The sequence below is a fragment of the Stegostoma tigrinum genome, chromosome 4 (genome assembly GCF_030684315.1).
Source record: "Stegostoma tigrinum isolate sSteTig4 chromosome 4, sSteTig4.hap1, whole genome shotgun sequence".
Classification (NCBI taxonomy): domain Eukaryota; kingdom Metazoa; phylum Chordata; class Chondrichthyes; order Orectolobiformes; family Stegostomatidae; genus Stegostoma; species Stegostoma tigrinum.
Window position 1 is genome coordinate 9,649,624 of NC_081357.1, and position 22,030 is coordinate 9,671,653.

The following is a 22,030-nucleotide window of genomic DNA, read 5'->3' on the forward strand; positions in this document are numbered from 1 at the left end:
CAGTCCCATGTTCACAAATTATGGACAAAGTAGACAGTATACCCTGGATAGGGCATTTTTATGTTGCTTGGAGCTGGTAGAGTGTTTTGATTTGTTTTGTCAGAATGCATACTGAGACTGAATCTTACTACTCCATTATTAAAAAAAACAACTTTTTTGTACAGAGTGCAGGTAATTTAATTCAAGGGAGGAAGTTGTGTTTACGTAGTACCATTCATATTTCCAGAATATCCAGAAGTTTCTTTACTGCTGTCTTTGAAGTAGTTATTGACATTTGGACTCTCACTAGGTAAAAACAATCTGCACAGTGAGGTTACACAAATGGTCAGTCATACGTAAACAGTAAATCTTTTTTGGAATGAATTTTGGACAGGATATTAAGAAATCTCCAATGCCCTTTTTACAGTGTCTGGAATCAGGAATGTACAACAGAATCATCAGATCAGTATTTGCGATAAGATTATGAGAGGTTTGGAAGTGTAGATAGAAAACAGCTATTCCGCTTAGTCGAAGGGTCAATAAAAAGGGGCCATAATTTTAAGGTAAGAGGCAGGAGATTTAGAAGGGATTTGAGGAAAACATTTTCAGTGATGGTGCTTTGGAAAGATTGCCTGGTAGGATAACATAACAACCTTTAAAAAGTAATTGGATGAGCATTCAAGGTTATGGTGCTCATGCTGGAAAGTAGGGCTAGTGTAGGTTTAGTGTAGCATTGATGGTACAGATTTAATGGGCCAAAGGGCCTCTTCTGGACTGTCTGAATCTATGATTCAGTGCTTTGGCATCTTTTCCCCTCACCTGTAAAGCAGATCATATAGCACTGTCACTATCCACAGGCATGTTAGTCTACAATATATGCTTAAATCTCTGAGTGAGTTTGAATCAGAGATAACAGAGATATTGTCGATCCAAATTGACGGCTCTTACCACATTATCGGAATCTGTAACGTACAGGTGAACCACTAGATTAGTATTTACTGTATTTGTTTCTAAATGTATTGTTTGCATATGAATATCTCTGGGAAGGCTGACATGCATTGCTCATCCTGATTAACCTGAGAAGGAGATGATGGCAATTTGATACAAACAGTAGGTTACATGGCAGTGCCAAGTCAACCATTTGGTATGGCCCAAAATCACATACAGGTCAGACCAGATTCTGAATCCTCCGTCAGAAAGAGCATAAACATTAAGTTATACATTTCTAAACTGCTCCAAAAGTTTTGTCTTCTGACTTAAAATTCCCTTTTTCCTCCCAAAGAATTCTGAATTAAGTCACTGTTTTGAATGCGTCTTTACTGCCTTTGCTAGATCCTGGAGTTTAATTTTTCAAATGAACAATTGTCAAGATATTTGAAACTATCACAGCAACAGAGAGTTAATTCAGTGAACAGAGACTGTAATTTAGTTCAAAGAATAGTGACAGTGATTGAGTTCAGCAGATACTGGAAGCTTTGATAGAATAGTTGGATGAAGTTACTGATTACAAAGAGTTCTTTTCCACTGGCCACTTGGCAGGTAATCCAATTTTTGGTCTTTTGAGTGTGATTTTTGTTGACTATTAATAAGCACTGTCATTTCTTTGCACTTTGCATTATTCCAATTATGCTATCCTAAATGACCTTGAGCAAAATTGTCAATATTTTGACCCTTTTTTTCTACTCTGATTCTTTTCTCCTTTGATACTTCATTTTGTGCCACTCCATGTGTCTCTCTTTCACCCTATCTCACTCTGTCTTGAATATGACACTGCCCCTTGCTGGAATTCTTCTCATTGTACATTTTAAGAAGGATGTGCATTGAACATAACACGTTTAGTCTTTACAAGCAAGACAAAATCAACTTTATCTTTCTGCAAGCCCACTGTAAACTGCCAAATCTAATGATATTGTAAAGAGGAGCCAGTTACCATCCTTCTCCCTTTAAAATCACTGTTCCATTTGGGTCCTCATCAAAATTATTAATTGATACCTCTGGACTTCCTGACTTCCATCTCTTCCTTTTCTGAAAATCCTGCCTGTATTTGAAGATTGACTTTATAAAGAACGGGTATAGTGGCATATAGGAACATATCGAGAACAGAAGCCCTCTGTTGATCTGCTAGTTTTACCGCTTCTAAGCTGACTAGTTTGCAGTTTGACATTTTGCCCAGCCCACTGCAGCTTGATTTTATCTTGTAGGCAGCCTGTGGTGCAAGGATGCACACATTTATCTGACTATTGTGTCCATATGAAGGCAACTTGAGCCATATGCTTAAAGCTTTTGTTTGTCATCCCAATCAAACATAAAAGTTTTGAAAATGATTCTGCAGAAGCTCACCTAAAGTTCTTTTAAAGTTTTGGCAAAGGAATTGTTCTAATCTTGATTTTTACTATTCTCAGCATCTGCTGACACAAAATATTTTACTATATTGATTGCAGTACGGAAATTAAGAGTTATAGTGATAAGGCAGAAAAGTGGAATTGAGGTTTATCAGGTTAGCCATGACCTCATTGAACATTGGAGCAAACTCGATGGGCTGAATACCCTACCTCTGCTTAGGTTTATGGATAGTTTACTGGCCAGCAGAAACAGTTGACCAGAGGGCAACCATGATAGCGGGATGTGCAACTAAGTCTGTGGAAAATATAAAAGCTGGCTAAATGGTTGAGAGACAAGAAGTGAGGCCTGTGGATTAGCTGCAGGGCATACAAGAACTAGAAAAATCAATTTCAGTACTAATTCAAAGGAGACATTTAGGAGGAAAAGGTTGTATATATAGAGAGGATTTCTAGCAGACAGCCCAATGGGATTTGTCCCGAGAGATCACAACATGAAAAAAGGCCACAGCTGTATAGGGTGACCAGGTAGTATTAGTAATTGAGAGCATTCTTGGGAAAAATAAAGACTCCATCTTCAGGAGTTGTTTGTGGCTGCGAGTAGAATGATATAAGAGCCTAAAGTAAGAATTTGGAGTATATTTGGAAGTTGGTGGTAAAAATTAACCTGCTTTGTGTCACTGGTGGATCTGTACAAAAAAGATCCCGTTAGATGGGGCTGCTAAGGCCAAGGCTACATTTGTAGCTTGGGGCTTTGAAAAATGTAAGAGGGCAAGGGAGTTTAGGGTAGATTCTCCTTTAGTTGGAAAGGTAAAATTGAAAATCTTTTCAGCTATTTTAACATCTTTTAGAAGTGTAAGTGTAGATATCAAGGCTGCATTCCCTCAGGGATACTTGGTTCAGAGGAAATATTCTTACAGCACGCAAAGAAAGCGCCAAGAATAGAGGCGAAGTTTTGGGAATACATGAACATGCTTATTGGTCGAATGCTGCTTCTTAGCAGTGATATTTTTCAATAAGGACAGGTCTGTTAACTCAAGGGTGTTCACAACTGAAGGCAAACCCAGTGATGCTGTATTGGCATTGTAATAGAAAGTGTCAGATATCTTTATGATGCCTGTCAATGATTTTTTGTGAGAGGGAGTGGACACTAATGATTTTGAAGAAAAGATTATCAATCAAATTAGCAAGGAATTCAAAACTAGCAGTGAAGGTTCTGGAACTTTCAAATATGTGGGTTTGGAAATTAAACAGTAACTCAAATGTCATTCTACCTAAAGCACTGCTTGGAAAATGTCAATCCTTTTGCACTTGGTCATACCAGATCTGAACAGAAAGACAAGACTGCGACCAAGGAGGAGATGGAGGGCTCAGGTGTCACATCAGACCACTCACCTGGCTAGGCACAAAGACCAGGCTATGTTCAAGTTTGAGATGCTGGAACGCAATCTGCCTGTGAAAAAGTCAAAGATGGGAATCATCTTGAGAATTAAAATAAATTGAGAATAGAGAAGTATATGGTGAATTTTCAGCTTTGAGTGACCCCAGTAAAACATTAATTATTTTTAGTGATGGCTCATATGCAAATTTTGGTGATTTTCCAGTGCAGAAGGATTTGTGATATTCCTTGTGAGAGAAATTGAAAAAAATGTTCCCCTGGCAAGAGAGGCAAAGAAAATAAGAGTGGTAAAGAGCACATTAGCCTCTGAAACTCTGACTCTTGTTAATGCTGTTGACATGATTTTCTGTTTGTCTAAGATCTCGTGGGAAGTGCAGTATGTAACAGGGATTGACAAAACAATACCAGTAGGATATAACCTAAATAATTGACCTTTATGGGATGACATATTCTACATAAGTGTAAGTGAAGCTTAGGATAGATCCAGCTAATTTTAAAGCAGATGCCAGAGAGGAGAGAAGTCTTTAAGCTTAGGTGGGTAGATACTAGTTATCAATTCACGAACAAAAACAAAGTTGCTGGAAAAGCTCAGCAGGTCTGGCAGCATCTGTGGTGGAGAAAACAGTGTTAACGTTTCGTGTCCGGTGACACGGTCTGAGGAAGGGTCACCAGACCCGAAACGTTAACTCTGTTTTCTCCTCCACAGATGCTGCCAGACCTGCTGAGCTTTTCCAACAACTTTGTTTTTGTTCCTGATTTACAGCATGCTCAGTTCTTTTGGTTTTACTAGTTATCAAATATTTGATTGTTTCACTAAGACGAATGACTGAACAGAAAAAAAATGTACCCTTGCTTAAAGGCAATTTAAGAGCTGAGACCTTTGCCCCCAGTGGGCAGTGTTTGTAATTTGTTAGTTGGGTATTTTGTTTATTGGTAATAAAATGAGAGGCTGGATGAACACAGCAGGCCAAGCAGCATCTCAGGAGCACAAAAGCTGACGTTTCGGGCCTAGACCCTTCATCAAAGAGGGAGATGGGGAGAGGGAGCTGGAATAAATAGGGAGAGAGGGGGAGGCGGACCGAAGATGGAGAGTAAAGAAGATAGGTGGAGAGAGTAACCGGTTCTTCCTCTCACCCATCCCTTCCTCCCACACCAAGCCGCACCCCCAGCTACCTACTAACCTCATCCCACCTCCTTGACCTGTCCGTCTTCCCTGGACTGACCTATCCCCTCCCTACCTCCCCACCTATACTCTCTCCACCTATCTTCTTTACTCTCCATCTTCGGTCCGCCTCCCCCTCTCTCCCTATTTATTCCAGCTCCCTCTCCCCATCCCCCTCTCTGATGAAGGGTCTAAGCCCGAAACGTCAGCTTTTGTGCTTCTGAGATGCTGCTTGGCCTGCTGTGTTCATCCAGCCTCTCATTTTATTATCTTGGAATTCTCCAGCATCTGCAGTTCCCATTATCTCTGATACTATTTTGTTTATTTGGTGGGTTTGGTTTAACAAGATCTGAGTTCTTCACCAATAGGAAGTTGACTTCTGGACATCCCAAAGGAAAGGTGCAAATTGATGTCCTACTGTACTGTAGATTTACAATAAAACCAATAAATCATAGGAACATAGAGTTATACAGCACAGAAACAACTTCTTCAATCCAACTTGCCTGTGCCAACCAGATATCCTGAACTGATCTTGTCCAATTTGCAGCATTTGGCCCATAGCTCTCCTAACTTTTCCTGTTCATTTACCCATCTGGGTACCTTTTAAATATTGTAATTGTACCAGCCTTCACCACCTGCTTTGGCAACTCATTCCAAACATGCTCCACCTTCTGTGTGATAGTTTCCTTACTTTAGAGAATCAGGTGGGTTTGCCCCCCGACTATCTGCTGTGGTGGGATTTGAACCTGGGTCCCCAGAGCATTACCTGGGACTCTGCATTAATAGTCTAGTGATAATACTAGTAGGCCATTGCTGTGGAAGTGCCGGTGTTGGACTAGGATAGACAACATCAAAAATCACCCGACACCAGGTTATAGTCCAACGGGTTTATTTGAAAACACAAGCTTTCAGAGTCTCAGTCCTACTTCAGGTGTCAGTGAGAAAGGTGGCATCGGACACGGAATTTATAAGCAAAAGATCAAAGAACTGATACAGTGTTGAATAAACCTATGTGGCTATTAATTCTCTAATCAGTTAGAAAGGATTAATATGCAAATTCCAGAATTTCTTTGAAGTCACTTCCCCAGGATACTAAAGGTTTTATCAGTTCCTTCAGTGCAACAAAGGTGACATCCCAGGTCATTCAATGCATTTTAGATGTAAGGACTTGTTTAGAATATGGCTGTGAATCAACCTGGAGTCAGACCGGTTTTGTTTCCAAAGTCGGAATTTAAAGAATGCCACATCGGCTGTCTACAAATAGTGTGCTTTTTGAATAAAATAGAATGTATCTGCAATTGCAAATCTGCAAATGCAAATTCACACCATTTATCTGTATGTCTGTATGCACATATGAGTGTGAGGGAGAGAGAGACAGAGACAGACTGTGAGTGTGTGTGTGTGTGTGTGTGAGAGAGAGAGAGAGAGTGTGAGTGCATGTATGAGAGAGGGTCTGTGTGAGCGTGTGAGTGTGTTTGTGGGTGTGTGTGAGAGTGTATCGTGTGGTGGGGTCACCTGTGGTGTGACAGGAACCCAAGATCCTGCTTGAGGCTGTCCTCAGGGGTACCAAACTTGGCTATTAGCCTCTGCTTGGTGACTTTGCGTTGTTGTGTATCCCAAAGTCCACCTGAAGATCCACGGCCAAATGTCTTTGACTACTGAAGTGTTCCCCCGTTGGGAGGGAACATCCCTGTTCGACGATTGTTGCACGGTGTCCATTCATCTGTTCTCGTAGCGTCTGCATCCTTGCCTGCAGCGTATGGCATAGACAATGTTGGCCGAGTCACATGAGTATCTACCGTGCACATGGTAGGTGGTGTTTCCCATGTTCCATGGTAGTATCCATGTCAATGATCTGACATGTCTTGCAAAGGTTGTCACAACAGGGTCGTATGGTGTTGTGGCCACTTTTGGCCTGAAGGCTGGGTATTTTGCTGCAAACAATGCTCAGTTTAAGGTTTGGCAGTTGTATGAAGGTGAGAAGTGGAGGTGTAGGTAAGATCTTGGTGAGGTGCTCATTGCCATCAACTTGTGTTGAAGGCCGTGAAGAACATGGCGTAGTTTCTCCACTCCTGGGAAGTACTGGATGACCAAGGGTACCCTATAGGTCATATCCTGTGTCAGTCTTCCAAGGAGGTCATTACAGTTTTTCACTGTGGCATGTCAGAACTGATGATTGATAAGTTGAGTATCCTGTTCTTATGAAGGCATCCTTCAGCACCTTTAGGTGTCTGTCGTGTTACTCCTCATCTAAGCAGATCCTGTGTGTGCTTACTAGGTTTAGGGTGGAAGCTAGAAAAGTGCAGCATCGTGTGGTTATCCATCAGCTTGTGGTAGAGTGAGGTGTTGAGGTGCCTGACCTTAATAGAGATGCATATGTCCAAAAATGAGACTGATTCTAAAGAGTAGTCCACGGTATGTCTAATGGTGGGATGAAACTTGTTGGTAACAGTATTGTCGTTGTTTCAGTGATTCCGCATCATAAATCCAAAGGAAGAACATTTTGTCCACGTATCTGGTGTATAGCATTTGTTGGAGGCCCTGTGCAGCAAAAAAGTCTTGCCCGATCTGTACGTGAACATGTTGGCATATTGGGGAGCAAATCCCAGGGCTGTTCTTTGTGCATGGATGAAGAACTGGTTGTTGATGGTGAAGATGTTGTGATCGAGGATAAAGTGGATGCGATGTAGGAAGAAGCCTGGAAATTGACAGTCGTTGGTTTTGAGCACTGAGACTGTTGCAGCCATGCCATCGTCATGGGGGATGCTGGTATAGAGTGCCAAAATGTCTATTGTGATGAGGAATGTTCTCAGTTAAATTTGAGCGTGGGTGCTGAGTTTCTGTAAGAAATCTGTAGTATCACAACAGGGGTTTTCCTGTACAGTGGGTTTCAAGATGCCCTCGATATAGCCAGAGAGGTTCTCACACAGGATCCCATTACCTGATACAATGGGATGTCCAGATATGTTGGCTTTGTATATCTTTGGAAGGCAGTAGAACTCTCCAAGCAAGGAGTACGCAGGATGAGAGTCTGTACGGTACTCTGAAAGACAGGATCAAAAGTCTTGATCAGTCTGTTGAGTTCACAGGAATATTCTTTGGTCGGATCAGCAGGTAATTGTCTGTAGTTTTCGTGGTTGTTCAACTGTCTGTATACTTCCTTACAGTAGTCCATTCTGTTCTGTATGATGCTGGCTCCTCCTTTGTCTGCTGGTTTAATAATGCTGCAGTTGGACTTGAGAGCTTGGATGTTGTTGTGCTGTGCTTGGGTGATGTTTTGTGCTACTTTGTCAGTGCAGCTGATGAATCTGGCATTTACACATTCCTTGATTGCTTGAGCATTCATGTCAAGCCCAGGCAATGGCCCTTCTGAGGGGTCCAATTTGACTCTGTCTTTGTCCGCTCCATCGCAGATCTCGAGGTCAACTCTTTCAGATCATTGGTTGTCTCATTGGGCTTGCTGCTGACATTTTGGAAGAATTCCTGAAGTCTCATTCATCTGATAAATGTTTCTGTGTCTTTTGTGAGACTACAGGGATACGTTTTGGTGGTGGGGAAGTAAATGGGCCTTTGGTTGAGAACTTCAATCTCATCCGTTTGAAGGGTGTGGTCCGATCAGCTGACAATGGATTTTCCTGCAGTGGTACTATTTTCAACTGTGGTACAGGGGGAGGCTTGGCTGCTGCTAGTGGTGATGCCAAGTTTCTCCAGTTTCCTGTTCTTGGTGTACATGTGTATCACATTGCCATAATAGTTATTAACTAAAATCCACTGCTACATTGAAAATGCTGGGAAAATTCAGTTTTAAGGGACCCCAATATCCAACATTTAGTCTAACCAGTTTCCTTCGTACACTTTGTTAAATGGTTTAACAGTTATGATTGAAAAATGCGAAGCAGTGTATAGTGCAAGTATTATGCTTATTTGACAATGGAGGTGGTACATAATATACCTAGATGTATTTATCTTTCCATCTGCTGATGCACATTTAAAACTTTTATAATGCCATGGTTTGACCATGTACTTCAATTGTGCATATCTCAGTGCATTTATCTCTGCATCTTCCAATGCATTTATAGACCCATTGTCATGCACTGGTTTAAGCATGTATTTCAATCATATTCTGAACAATTATAAAAACTTAGTGTAACATCTGTACGTTTGATTTCTGTGGTTAAGGCAATATATTCTCGAACTCTGTCTTTTTTAAATGTCCTTAGCCATAAACCATCTTCTATAATAGTCTCCTACTTTTAGAATAGTTAGAAAATGTAACAGCCTTCTTTTTTACATTAATTCAGTGGTTCCAGCTTTCACTCTGCTGGATGCTATGCAGCATTCCTAACACTGTCATGTTACACCTGTGATTAATATTATTTCTTGCATTTTAAGCAATATTCTTTTGATGGAATTTTCCTCCAGGTGAAGTAATGTTTGAATTTGGTTGATTTTTGGATGGTAGTTGCACTTTCTTGTCTTTTATTGCTTGGCATATTGTAAACCATAAGAATCATTATCAGAGGAGGATGTTAACGCAGCATGCCAATTTTAAGCAATCTGCTCTAAATGTAGATGTAGGAATTCCTAATTAAATTTTACAGACCATATATGCTGGCATTAAATTTCTAATGCAATCTGGTAATTAATACAGTACAATACAATTCCTGACTTCAAGCCCCAGATCCATTCTTAAGATTGCAGTTTTGAGTGAACTTTAACTACATCAGAAATTCCTATAGAAATCAGTGCATAAACTGGAGTTAGGTTCTTTGGATTATTTTTCATCATAAAATTTGAAACATTGAATATGTTTTTTACATTCCTAATTGAAATTGCTTAAAATTTACCAAAAATGAAGGAAATACCGTATAAATTCAAATTAGATATCTGGGTGAGGTTTGTAAACTTGATGCCTTGACTTTGCCTCTGTATGTTCCTGGTGAAAGTTTTTGATTTATTCTACCTACAACATATGCACTGCAGAGGTTTAACCGCCACCACCTTCTCAATGGCAACTAGGGTCAGGCAATAAATGCTGGCCCAGCTAGCAACCGTCCATGTCCCATGAGAGAATTTTAAAAAGCTGCAATTATCATGTTAATGCACTTTTATGATTTTTATAGACATACTTCAATGCTATTTAACAGCCTTAGCCTTGACTGCCAATATTTTGTATGGCTTCTATTTAAGGAGTTGTTCATTTGTCGGGTCCTGAAGCCAAAAATAGTTCTTATGCCTTAAGAGTAATTATGTGTTAGTGTTTACTTTATTATTTTCTCCACTCTATAAATATAGCCAGATGTTGCTTTAACAGGCTAATGAGATGATGGAAAACCTGAATGTGAATAACTTGTCTATTTAACATATTACATTATTTAGCTGATGTGAAACAAGAAATTGCACTAGATACACAAGCTTGTGGGAGCATTCTTTCCTGAAGTCAGATTTCAAGTCAATTTTGTATACAAATAAAAAAATTACCTTTGCCATCCTCCACTATGTCTGAACTGGTATTCTGTCCCACTCTCCAGGATCTGGCCCGTTATACAGTCTACAGTGCTTCGGGTGCCAATCCAGGTTCCTTTTAAGTAAGGTGAAAGTTTTTGTCTCAACCACCAAACTGTGCAGTAAATTCTCAAGGTGAAAAAATCTTTTCTTGTATTCTTCAACCAATCACTTTAAATCAACACTTCTGGTAATTGATTTCACGCCAAGCGAGGTAGATCTTTCCAGTCCACTCTGGCTGAACCCCTCATTATTTTATATCCTTCAACTTAGTCACCCCTTAGCCTCATCCATTCTAAGGAAAATATCACTAGTCTCATAGCTGCAGTTTTCAAGCTGTTACAACGTTCTTGTAAATCTCGTCTGTTTTCTTACTGGAACAATTAAGTCCTTCGTATAGTGGTGATTGGAACTGTACACAAACCCCTGGCTGTGGCCTTACCGTAGTCTTATTTAGCTCCAGCATTATACCACTGCATTTGCATTCAGCATCTATTCTGGGGAAGGAAAAGATTCCACATGCTTTCTTTACTGTCTTACCGACCTGCCCGGCATTTTCTGGTTCGGACATGCGTTCCAGTCAGTCACTTCCTCCACCCCTCTCAATATTCTACCGTTTACTGTGCTTTCCCTTGTTTTGTTTACCCTTGCAAATGCTTAATCTCTCACTTCTCCAATTTGAATTCCATTTATCACTTTTCCACCTACCTAATCAAATCATTGGTATCACTCTGTAGCTGACAGCCATCTTCTTCACTATCAAATATCCAGCCCGTTTTTCTGTAATTTGCAAATTTTCCAAATTAGCTTCCCACATTTAAACCTGAAGCATTAATATATTGAAAGTTGCGTCTTAGGCAGATAGGTTGGTTAAGAAGGTGTTTAGTATGCTTGCCTACATTACTCAGACCATTGAGTATAGGGGTTGGGAACGTCATGTTGAGTTTGTACAGAATGTTGGTGAGGCCTCTTTTGGAGTACTGTGTTGCAGATCTGGTTGCCGTGCTATTGGAAGAATATTATTAAATTGGAGAGGGTTCAGAAAAGGGCGGCACTTTGGTTCAGTGATTAGCACTGCAGCCTCACAGCACCAGGGACCCGGGTTCAATTCCCGCCTCAGGCGACTGTCTGTGCGGAGTTTGCACATTCTCCCCGAGTCTGCGTGGGTTTCCTCCGGGTGCTCCGGTTTCCTCCCACAGTCCAAAGGTGTGCAGACTAGGTGGATTGGCCATGCTAAATTGCCCGTAGCGTTCAGGGGTGTGTGGGTTATAGGGGGATTGGTCTGGGTGGGATGCTTCAAGGGGCAGTGTGGACTTGTTGGGCCGAAGGGCCTGTTTCCACACTGTAGAGAATCTAATCTAATCTAGAAAGATTTACTAGGATGTTGCTGGGACTGCAGGGTTTAAGATATAGGGAGGAGGTAGATAAGCTGGGACTTCTGGATGCGGAGGGATGATCCTATAGAGGCTCATAAAATCATGAGGGGCATAGGTAAGGTGAATAGCAAAGGTATTTTGCCAAGGATAGGGAGTTCAAAACTAGGGAACATTTTTATGGCGAGAGGAGAAAGATTTAAACGGAACCCGAAGGGCAACTTTTTCACACAGAGAGTGATTCATATGTGGAATGAACTGCCAGACGAAGAGGTAGATGCAGGTGAGTTACAACATTTAAAAGACATTTAGGTGAGTGCATGATTCAGAAAGGTTTAAAGGGATATGGGCCAAACGCAGGTAAGTGGGACTAGTTTAGTTTAGGAAACTTGGCCAGCGTGGACAAGTTGGAAGGAATCATCTGTTTCTGTGCTGTATGACTCTATGACTCTATATACCACAGACATCAAGACACATAACGTTTACCCTTGTGAAACACCACTGGAAGCCACTTTCTATTCATAAAACATACATTAACTATTACCCTTTGTTTCCTGGCACTGAGCCAATTTTGGATCCAACACACCATATTTTCCTCTGTCCTTTGAGCTTAAATTTTTCTGATCAATCTGCCATGTGGGACCCTGTCAATTACCCTACTATAATCTGTGTAAACAACATCCATTGTACTACCATCATCACTTCTTATTGTTACTTCCTCCAAAGGTTTCCACCTCCAGAATTGCACCCCCCATTCTTTGACCTTGTTATATGCTGGCTAAAATTGGAATCTTGAATGCAGCTCAGGGATTTTGTGCCTTTCTTGTTGGTGTGCTTCAGTTGATATTTGGGTAGTCCCCAACTATTATTGCGTGATTGTTTCTGCAGTCTGAAATTTACTGACATGTTTGCTGCTCCATCTCCCTCTCATGATTTTGAAGTCTACAGCACACAGCTAACTCTAGGCCGGAAACGTCAGCTTTTGTGCTCCTAAGATGCTGCTTGGGCTGCTGTGTTCATCCAGCTCCACACTTTGTTATCAATGGTTATCCCCCCTATTTTGTTCTAAGCTCAACCTGTATGGCTGCTTTTGATGTTTCATTTAGATTATCATCACTCCTCATAGTTGTAACAGCTTTGCAAACTGATTATGCAGCCCCCACTTTTTCCCCCTTTTGTGTCTTGGCTGAAAATTGAGTCAAGGAATGATGAGCTGCCATTTTTTCCCCTCTTGAAGCCAAGTTTCCATTATGACAATGATTTTCTGCTGCCATATTTCTGTCTGCTGTCAGTTTTATTTCCTGTATCCTCTTGCATTAGCATACATAGATTTTAATACTGCTAAATTCTCAAGCTGTACACTTCTTAAGCTCTGCCTTATCTGTCTTTCAAGCATATTTATTAAGTTTCTGTCTCCAGTTTCCAGATTTGAATTTGTCCTCAGGTTCCCATTCCTTGCCAGTCTAGTTTAAAATCTCCGCAACAGCATTAACAAATCTCCCTGCAAGGTTACTGGCTTGTTCAGGTCTAGACTGCCCAATTTTTATAGGTCCCACCTGCCTCAGATATTGCCCTCCTACACCAGCCCTCTGAGCACATGTTCAATCACTCAGTTCTCCTAATTCTGTGAATACTATTATGTGGGACTGAATCATAGAATCAGAGCATTTTACAGTGCAGAGGAGGCTGATTGACCAGCTCTCAAAAGAGCTACCCAACTAGCTCCATTCTCCAGCCCTGTCTCCATAGCTGGCTAAATTCATCACTTTCATACATATATCTAGCTCTCTTTTGAAACCTCTTATAAAATCCACCTCCACCAATCTCCCAGGCAGTGCTTTCCAAATCCCAGCAACTTTCTGAGTAAAGAATTCCTTATCTCACTTCTGGCTTTTTTGCCGACAGTCTTGAAATTATGATCTCTTCTGACATACCAACTAATGGAAAAGGTATGCCCTTCTTTAGCTTGTCAAATTGTTCTTAATTTGAACATCTCTATGAGAAATTGGTCTTATTCTCCTCAGAGCAGAGAAGAATAAGCCAAATTTCTCAAATTTTTCCTTCTGTCTGATATCTCTAATTCCTGGTATAATCCTAGCAAATCTGCTTTGAGCTCTCTCCAGGGCTTTAACATCCTTAAGTAAGGTGCCCAGAACTGTACTCCAAATGTGATCTGACCAGTGATTTGTAGAAATGTAGCATGACTTCCTTGTTTCCATACTTTATACTTCTATTTACAAACCCAAGCATCCGATAAGCCTTCTTAACAACTGTTTCAACTTACCTGGCCATCTTGAGGGAATCATGCATTTGAACCCCAAGGTCCCTCTAGTCCTATACTCCCCTCAAAGTTGAACTGTTGAGCCTGTCTTGTCCCTCCAACTTTCTTCTACCAAAATACATTGCCTCACATTTCACTGTGTTGAAATTCGTCTGGCAGGTGACTACCTATTTGGCCATCATGTCACTGTCCTGCTGAAGTTGCTGCTTGTCACTATCCCTCTGAAGGCTGGGGGTCATCCTCAGGCTACCACCTTATGGGTCCAGCTGTTAAATTTCCTATCCAGCTCCAGAAATCTATTTTCTCATCCTCATCCGCATCTCTTACCTAAGTCTTTGGTACCAATGTGGACCACAGCATCTGGTTAATTATCCTTTCTCCGAAAGAATTTTCTGCAGCTGTGTAACAACATCCTATAACCTGTTAGCAGGGAGGGAATATTCTTTTGCAGTGAGAACAGCAATGAGGTTTGCTACTCATAGGGTGCTATGTAAACACACATTGTTGTGTATTACATTAGAAATGGCAAGGAAGATAAGTTAGGGCAAGCTGAAGACATCGGCCTTTCTGAGGCTATTGAATGAAATCAGATTGGCAAAATGGAGTGTTCTCCATTCGTCTTGTTCATTAAGTTTTTTTTTAAATATTGCCTCAATAGATTGTAACTAAGCATCCAGAATAGACACCAGGAAGTAGGAATTAAACAGGCAAACCGTGACTGAGTATAACACACTACGCATGAGACGGCAGACGGATCCAAAGCAGATCCTATGAAATTACTCAACAATCCACCTGCATGACAGTGATAACATGTTAAAAAAATCTTATGAGGGATCTTTCTCCTTAACGGGGAATTTCAAGTTTTTGCTTTCAAAGATCTAGTCTCTGAATTCCTCAAAGACTGCATGAACTCAGACTACTTCAATGAGAGCTCCCCTCTCATTGGCCCAATTTGCTTTCCTGGGACTGCATTTCATTGGATTACCTTGGCTACAATCCAGCACATAATGCAGACAAGTACGTGTTACCAAGCTAGCAATGCTCTGCATTTCACTGGACATGAGTATTCTGAGTTATATATGCCTCCTAGTGCTTCTTCTGAGCCCTGACTTTCTCAAGCAGAGAGACAGTGATTTTCTAACAGCTTCCGACAGCTTCACTGAGTCTTAACTGCCAGAACCAACAAATAGCATCATTTTCACTGCCTGCAGTCTCCTCGTCTGCTAGTGGTTCTAAGACAGGGCTCTTCTTTGTGGTACCAAAGTGGGTTCCATGGTGGTTGTGTGCCACAGTACCCATCTAGGCAAGCACTTGTCCAGATGACATACCCCTTTAACTGTAGAGTGGAAACCGAAAGAGAGCATGTCAGGACTATCTGGCTGCTACGCCATGCCCGTGCAATGAAACTCTCAGGCCACCAGGAAATGGAGTCCTTGGCCCCTGCGCAGAATTAAGTTAGAGCTTCATGAAAAGTGCATCAATAATGTTACATCTAGTCCTATTTCTGTTGTACCTCCTATGGGTTACATACAGCATATTACCCGTGTAATCTCGAGTTGTAATAGTCTTAAAAAGTACGTCACTCAGAAAATAATAAAAGCTGCAATTTTGTTGTGTGCTGACAGGTTGAGATGAGACAGCAGGAAATGCATGCACTGATTCTAAGGTGCATCTTATTTGTGTGAAACTGTATCAATTTACTGTAATTGATACTTGACCTGAAGACTAACTTCTTGTTCTTGCCTTGTAGGGATATCAAACCAGACAACATTCTACTGGATGTAAATGGGCACATCCGGCTGGCAGACTTTGGCTCCTGTCTCAAACTCATGGAAGATGGAACAGTAAGTCATGTGGTTTTTCTCTTTTAAATGTTTTTTGGAGAATTTTCATGTGTTAAGATGATATGCGTGAATGCAGAGAATAAATTATTTCCCAATGTTCTTTCATCCTAGTTGGTTTGCATGTTTTGGTTGGAGAGTCAAGATTGTCTCTGCACCTTACCCATGCCAGTCCCTTAAACATAACATCTATAAAGATTCTCCCCTTCTCTTAAACTGGTGTGTCTTGCCTCCACTTGAAGCATCATTCTAAAAGAGATAGCTAGCTGGGTATTATCAGAATACAATCCCTCTTATCCTACATACTGCTTGGCTGTTGCTCAAGCTTGGTACTATATGTAATGGTGCTGTCAGACTTTCTGTTAAATTTGAGATTCTAGTATCTTCAGTTAAAGAAATGTTATATTTGAGTGCATGTATGCATAAAAATAATGCTTATTTTATAAATTTTTAACTGTAATCTTTCTGACAGCAGTGAGGCTTCTATTGGCAGATTGAGCTAGATGAGCCAAATGCCCACCCTATCTGTACTTATTTTTGTGATATATTGACAACAAGTTCCTTTTTCATTCCAGAGAACGATTTCTCTACTCAGCAAGGATCAGGTAACCCAGGCAGGCAGCACGTGTGTGTCTCACGCTCAAGCCCTCTATTTTGCACACTGGGGGTCACGCTGTGCCATGCCAGCAGCTCTACTCCGACACAAGACAGAAATGTACCAACATCACAGTTAGCCAAAGCTAAATACTTTTATCCAAAACTAAATAGCCCTTTACAAGGTAAACATCTCACTCAGCCCTTTACCAGGATACACAATTTCCCCACATAGTCCTTTACCAGGATAAACACCACACTCATGGCCCTTTACCAGAATAAACTCTAATCCTAACCCTAATCCTCAATCACATGGCCCTTTATCAGGATAAACCCTAATCCTAACCATAGCCCTCACTCTCAAACCCTTCTACCAGGATAAATGCCTCACTCACACAGTTCTTTACCATGATAAGCATCTATTTTACCAGGGTGACGAGATGAGTATTCACATGAAAACCAGAACTACGCCACCGACGCAAATAGACAAATGCTGGTAGAACCATTGACCTTACATGAATGCATTATACTTTAGTTCTTTGCTGATGGTGTATCATTGCATGCAAACTTACAATTCTGTTCACCTGCACTGATGTTCATTCACGGTTGCACATGCATATGCATCCTTATCAGCAGTGCTGTACTGTCCCAGCTACATTATATCACAAACACGTGTCTGAAATACACTGTGCATATAATTAATTCCTTACTAAATTTTCAGTGACTCTTTCTTGGTATATTTTCTTCTAATATTTTATAGTATGCATCATGTCTGCATACTGAGATTTGTGTGCAGCTACAAAGACTTCATGCTTATCACATTGACGTAAATTGCAGAGCTTATCAAAGCTTCATTAGCACATGGAAACAGTAATTTTCTTGGGAACAGCACTAGTATTTACTGTGTGGTAGCTTACTTGCTGCAATTTAGCAGTGAAAGAGAAATGTTATTTTTAAACATTAAAATTAAGCATGTACTTTAATTCCCTCGAGGTATTTCCTGAGCACAGAGTTGCATGTATCTGCTGGGTTTGAGACAACTTTGCTTAATGTCTGCTGAGTTATTTCTGCTCAGAGTGCTTGTTGCTGCTGGATTTTCCTCTTTTCTCAGTGAATCCAATGCCTAAGTTGAGTTGCAAATAGTAGGTTGGCATATTTCACTGTGACTGATTAATCTATGTACGCATTGCACTTTTCTCTCACTTTTGAGGGATTTGTGTAGAAAATGGAATTTTCTAAGTGTAATGATATTGGAGGGGATTCAGCAGAACACTTTGATACAAATTTGAATTTGGCCCTATAAGTCATCCAAGCTTCCTTCAGTGATATACGCCAAGACTGAGCCCTTTACCACCTAGGTGAATGAATTCGCAGCATCAGATAGATATACATGATTATGATATTGACAGAAAAATAGGATAGGAGGGCAGGTAACATTGTTAATAAAAGTAACTCGATACAGTAGTGAAGAAGCATATTTGATTCAGAATATCATGTTATGGAATCTGTATAAGTGGGAATAAAAAAGACCAAGACTCAGAAAACATTGATAGGGCTATCTTGAAGCCCCCAAACAACAGCAGAGACATAATGAAGCACATTAAACAGATTAGAGACAGATATAGTAAGGGTGCGACCATAATCTTGGGTGATTTTAATCTACCTATCTATTGGATAAATCAGGCTTATACTGTGGCAGAGGAATTCCTGGAATGTAGACATGATGTTTTCTTTTAGAGTAACATGTTAAGGAAGCAGTTAGAGTGCAGACTGTTCTAGTCTGGATATTGCACAGTTTGAAACAAATAATTAACATTCTGGCTGTGCAGGTCTGTTAGGGAAAAGTAACCAAAAAATTTCATTAAGATTGAGAGTGAAGACGTTAAATCTGAATCTAAATTAAAGGAACTATGAGGCTCTGAGGCACAGGTTTGTCATGATGCTTTGGGGAGCCTTGCTAAAAGGTTAGCAGAAGATAGGTAATGGCTAATATTTAAGCAACATATGTATTAATTAAAACAATTATTCCTAAATGATGCAAAAATAAAATAGGAAAGGTGGCTCAACCAAAGCGAACAAAATAAATTAAGGATAATATTACATACAAGGAGGAGGCATATGAATTTGCCAGAAAAATCAACAAGCCTGAAGACTGAGAGCATTTCAGAATTCAGCAAAAAAGGACAAAAAGATTAATCAAGAGGGGGGAAAAGGCAGTAGAAATTGTACTTGCATGGAACATAAAAACTGACTATTAAACCTTCTTTAAATATGTGAAGAGGAAAAGATTAATGAACATGAATAGAGGTCCCTTTGTTAGAAATGAGGAGGCATTGCAATGGGAACAAAGAACTTGCCGAATTGAACACACATTTTGGTTTTACCTTTCCAGAAATGTTATAGAACTGAGGATCTATTGAGAAGGAAGAATCGAAGAAAATCAGTATTTAAATAAAAAAAAGCAGTAGAGAAATTAATGCAGTTAAAAGCTGACATTTCCCCCGGGCCTGATAATCTGCATCCCACAGGACTATGTCAGAGATGAAGAGAATTCATTTTTTATTACTTAAGAATGTTGTGAACCTTTCAGATGCAACCGCAGCCATGATCATATTGAATGGCAGGACAGGCTGGATGGGCTGAATAGCCTGCTCTCTTCCTGTATTTCTAAGTGTGTTTTTCCATCTTGTTGGATCCATCAACACCTAAAGCAGACCCAATCTAGTAACTATTTCCTGGAGGACCTAACAAGCTCAATCAGTAAATGCAAAATGCCAGTAAATGCTGGAGATCTGCAATAAGAACAGAAAATGCTGGCGAATCTCAGCAGGTTGGGCAGCATCAATGGAGAGAGGGAGATAGAAATAATTAATAGGGAGTTAACGTTTTGAGTCTGATTTAACTCTTTGTAAGACCTTTAGCAGCTACTCTGTTGCAAAAACTACATTTTATTTCATAGATTTATGCATTTTTTTTTTCAATATCATCTATTTTTGCAATCAACCTGTTCAGAAATGTTATTACACATCTTTGGAGAAAGTGGAATTTGAATCTGGGCCTCTCAGTCCAGGGATAGGGTCACTACCATGATGCTACAAGAGGGCTTTTCCTATCTGAAAAATTGGAAACCTTCAACATGTGCAATTTTCAATTGTTACAAGAACAAGCCATCCTGTTACTGAAGAAGAGTCGTATCGGACTTGAAGTATTAACTCGGTTTCTCTTTCCATAGATGATGCCAGACCTGCTGAATTTCTCCAATATTTTCTGTGTTTGTTACGTCAAGTTACTTGTTAATTACAATTGATATGGAAATAATCAGATTACTAACTCAACTAGCAAAGCTTGAGTCATTGGGAATCAGTGGAGAAAACTCTCTGCTGCTTGAAGTCAGACCAGGCACAGAGGAAAATGTTTGTGATTGTTGGAGATCAGTCATCTCAGTTATAGAATATCTCTGATAGTTCCTCAGATACTGAAGCAGTCCATATCCAAATGCAGCAAGATCTGGACAAAACCTAACAGAAAAAGACAAATTGCTGGTGAAACTCTGTAGGCCAGGCAGCATCTGCAGGGAGAAAGCAGTTAATGTTTTGAATCTGGTGATACTGTCATTGCTATGGTCTGGACAATATCCAGGCTTGACCTGACAAATGGCAGTAACATTCATGCCACACGAATGCCAGGCAATGACCATCTCTAACAAAAGAGAATCTCATCATTGTCGAACATACCAAGAACTACAGATGCTGGAATCAGAGTCAACACAGTGTGGAGCTGGAGTAATGCAGCAGGTCAGGCAGCATCAGTGGATTAGGAAAATTGACTTTCCTTCTACTCTGATGCTGACTCACCATTGCCCTTGTGATTCCGTGGCATCGCCCTTGCTGAATCCTCTATTATCAATAACCAGAAACTAAGTTGGGTTAGTCAAATGAGCACAGTGACAATAAGAGCAGGTCAGAGGCTAGGTATTCTGTAGAAACTAAATCACTTCCTAACTTCCCAAAGCAGATCCACCATTTACAAGGCAGAAGCAAGGATTGTGATGGAATGCTCCCCACTTGGATGCATCGACAACACTAAAGAAGCTTGACACCACCCAGGACAAAGCAACATCATTGAATTGACACCATATTCACAATTTTTCACTCCCTCTACCATCAGCGCTCAGTACCAGCAGTGTGTACCATTAAAATGCACTACAGAGATTCAGAAAGATTCCTTCAACAGCACCTTCCAAACCTATGACCAATACCATCGTTCAATACGCAGAGAGTGGTGGGTACGTGGGATGTGCTGCCGGCGGTGGTAGTGGAGCCAGATGCATTTGGGACATTTAAGCAACTCTTGGATAGGCACATGGATGATAGTAAAATGTAGGATATGCAGGGTAGTTTGTCCTTACAGTAAGATATTGGGTTGACACAACATCGTGAGCCAAAGGGCCCATATTGTGCTGTACTGTTCTATGTTCTAAGTACAGGGGCAGCAGACGTATGGGAACACCCCGACTTGCAAATTCCCCTCCAAGTGGTGTTCCTCCACTGTCACTGGGCCAAAATCCTGGAACTCCTTCCCTAACATTGTGGGTCAGCTAGAGCACATGGTCTGTAGCAATTCAAGAAGGCCGCTCACTACCCCCACCTTCTCATGGGCAGCTGGAAATGGGCAATAAATACTGGCCCAGCTAGTGATGCCCAAATTCCATGAGCGAATAAAACAAATCTGCCTTTCACTTATGATATTCTACTGTGCCTGTCTTCTTTAGTCTTTTTGTCCCAAATCTTCTCTTTTGGGCAATTTGTCTACTTGGAGTATGAGTAACATATGCAACTTGTTAACATTATAAATCCTGCATATAATCAGTTCACAGTCTCTTTGTTTAGCCATGATTAGATGGTACAATGAAATGAAGAGTTTAGTCATTGTTTCTAAATAATGGTGAATGCCATCTAGAAAGATCGCTATTGGGGTTCGTGTTTAGAATTTGGGCAGTAAACTTAGCTGATTCTGCAACAACTGCGAAGGGCAAATTAGATTAGGTGTTAGTCATTAGTGATACAGTGATACTTATTTTAAGGGGAAAACAGATGTATTCCAACAAGTAGGAAACTTCCACAATCTGTGGTTCACTAAATTAAAATACAAGATAGCATCAAACTTAAAGGAGAATGTTTTGTACAAAGATGGATGGCTATAAAGACAGAAAGCAAGAGTTTCTACAGATGATTGAAAAGGAAAATAATTGAGTTAAAGTGAACATGGATCATACAGAAAGTGGATCTGACAAGTTATTGAAAATTAGAAGGTAACAGCTAAATCAGATAGGTTTTTACATTGGGTTTCACTGCAGAAGATACAAGGAACATCTCAGAAATATCTGTAAATCAGGAAATGGAAGGGATGGATGAACCAAGAAAATTACAAGCACGAGGAAAATGGTGCTGAGCAAATATTCAGACTAGCAAGCTGACAATTCCCAGGTCATGAAGGACTTTATCCTGTGGAGTTAGAAGAAGTGGCTTGTAAGATGATGATGCATTGATTTTAATGC

General features: G+C 40.5%; 1 protein-coding gene across 10 annotated transcripts in view; it reads left to right on the top strand.

Annotated features, from left to right (window-relative positions):
• LOC125452379 (serine/threonine-protein kinase MRCK alpha-like) overlaps window positions 1-22,030 on the top strand; it is a 565,420-nt gene that overhangs the window by 343,744 nt on the left and 199,646 nt on the right. For 5 of the 10 annotated variants that reach the window (XM_048530678.2, XM_048530679.2, XM_048530672.2 and 2 more), the window contains exons 6-7: window positions 15,789-15,882; window positions 16,455-16,484. In XM_048530678.2, coding sequence (XP_048386635.1) covers window positions 15,789-15,882; window positions 16,455-16,484 — 124 coding nt within the window. The remainder of the gene's footprint in view (window positions 1-15,788; window positions 15,883-16,454; window positions 16,485-22,030) is intronic. The other 5 variants (XM_059645157.1, XM_048530673.2, XM_048530677.2 and 2 more) reach the window with 1 other exon arrangement.